Source organism: Plectropomus leopardus, unplaced genomic scaffold, assembly GCF_008729295.1.
Source record: "Plectropomus leopardus isolate mb unplaced genomic scaffold, YSFRI_Pleo_2.0 unplaced_scaffold4867, whole genome shotgun sequence".
Taxonomy (NCBI): Eukaryota; Metazoa; Chordata; class Actinopteri; order Perciformes; family Serranidae; genus Plectropomus; species Plectropomus leopardus.
This window is the reverse complement of record NW_024653408.1, coordinates 1403-3621: the sequence shown is the minus strand read 5'-3', so window position 1 is coordinate 3621 and position 2219 is coordinate 1403. Positions and strand designations below refer to the sequence as shown.

At 39.1% G+C, this 2219-nt stretch overlaps 1 protein-coding gene across 1 annotated transcript; it reads left to right on the top strand.

Annotated features, from left to right (window-relative positions):
- Positions 1-3: 3 nt before the first annotated feature.
- On the top strand, positions 4-780 carry LOC121939458 (cytosolic non-specific dipeptidase-like; the record flags this gene model as incomplete). Its single annotated transcript, XM_042482478.1, has 1 exon — positions 4-780. A coding segment is annotated over one exon (498 nt), but the record flags the coding sequence as incomplete, so codon positions are not given.
- Between the last annotated feature and the right edge of the window lie 1439 nt (positions 781-2219).

Here is a 2219-nt window from a genome sequence, read left to right as displayed (position 1 = left end):
ACTGTCTCCATCCATGGCATTGAGGGGGCCTTCTCTGACCCTGGCACAAAGACTGTCATCCCTGCTAAGGTTATTGCTAAGTTCTCTATCAGACAAGTTCCTAACATGGACCCTGCTATGGTCAAGAAACAGGTAACAGACTACCTTCACTCAGTGTTTGCCAAGCGAAAGAGTCCCAATAAGCTGAAAGTCACCATGGTGATCGGGGCCAAGCCTTGGCTGGCTGACACTCGGCATCCTCTCTATGAGGCTGGGAAGGCTGCTGTCAAGAGAGTTTTTGACATGCATCCTGATCTGATCCGTGAGGGCGGGACCATCCCTATCACCCGAACCTTCCAGGATGTGACGGGGAAAAGCATCATCATGATGCCCATTGGAGGCTTTGATGACGGGCTGCACTCCCAAAATGAAAAAATCAGCCGGTACAATTATATTGAGGGAACCAAGCTATTCGTGTCCTACCTGCATGAAGTATCTCAGATTAAGCAGACTAGTGTGTGATGTGTCGTTCCACCTTTATATCACATCCTCATCCATTCCAGCTACAGCAATGTCCCTGAAATAATCTATCTTGTTAGCAATCTTAGTAATATAATCCATGTGCTTCTTTTTCTGATTGGTTAAAATGTCTGAATTCATCGCAAGTTGCTTTCCTTGTCACTCTCTTGTCACATGAGGCATATGTTATGCTCTATAATGTCACATCATACTGCATGTGTGTTTGTCTGTATCATGTAGTTAAAGCTGAGCAATGCAAACAAAAAAATAAATAAATTTTAAAAATGCTATTTTTTAATTATGTTTATATTACAACTGCAGTGATCTGAACTCAGGATGGTAGTTGAATTATTACAGACAGCATTTCAGCTCAGTGCATAGAGAAAATGGTATATATGGTAAATGGTTTTCCTCTCACAGTTCAGACTCCAAATATCTTTTTTTTAAAGGAAACAGCCAGACACACAGAGACATCAGACCCAGACAGAGCCATTAGACTAAAAGAGACATTATTATCAAAATGTATTGAAGTCATACACAATTTATCTCTACTGTTTATGCAGCTTATTACAGCTATATAGCCGTTAAACCTGAAATTGGCCGAAGCACTGAATATATAATATGATGAACAGAATATTATGGAACTTATTTACTAAATAAGAAAAACATAACAATAAAAAGCACAGGCCCTGATGCAATACCTAGTAACAGCTGATATCATTAGTTGGAAAATAAAGGAGAAATATCGAGGGAATTTATATTGAAGGACATGCTCAGAGAATCTTACATTACACTAAAAAGTTGGCAGTCTTACAAGGTGAAAGTGAAATTGAAGATGACAACGAAAGCAGATGAACGAAAAAGGTCTTTAATGTGGCCTGAATGCAGAGTCTCTGATTGTATGACCATCAATCAGAAAATCATTGTCAATCAGAATAAAAAGGAGGTGAGGGAATTAAAGTCCTGGATTTCTCCAATGAAATATTCAACCTTCAGTGAGTTCTTCATATCTTTTTATGGTCTCTTTAAGTTTCTGTAAAATGTGTACTAAAGAGCTGTTTCCAGCTTACAAGTATAAATTGCTGTACTCATGAATCACACAGCAAAACTAATTACAGCGACTCAGAAAAAATGTCATATTTACAATATATATTTTATGTTTTTGTACCTTTTCTTATTACATGGTCCGCTGAGTTAACCTCCTGCCAAGTCCAATCTTTGACACAGGCCACTCTCACTGAGTTTAAATTCCCATGTCAATTAGCAGTGGAGGAGGATCGGTGGTTAGTAATGATTACTTAAAAATGGCTTCCTGTTGGTCCAGAATTGAGACTTTTACATTGCAAGTACTAACAACAGTTACACCTTTAAGATGACAGAGGTACTGGAGGAAGACAAATGACACACCTAAGCATATCATTTAAGTGTAGAACCATTGTCCCAGCTAAAAGATTATGTTTTATCTTCCTGGCTAAGCTACTTCTCCCTCTAGGAGACACTGAGACCTGTCTACCACACAGTTAGAGTGGACTCATATTTTCTTGCAGAGACAGCAGACTCACAGCTCTCTTGCATTTACCATCTTCCAGCTGTCCTCACCCTCCTCCCTCAGAGCCTCATTTTGTCTCCATCTTTCTTGTGTCTTCTCTCACCTGAGGACAAAAACACTTTTTACCACCATCACCTAATTTCATTCTTTCTTATTGCCCCTTTTTTCTAAT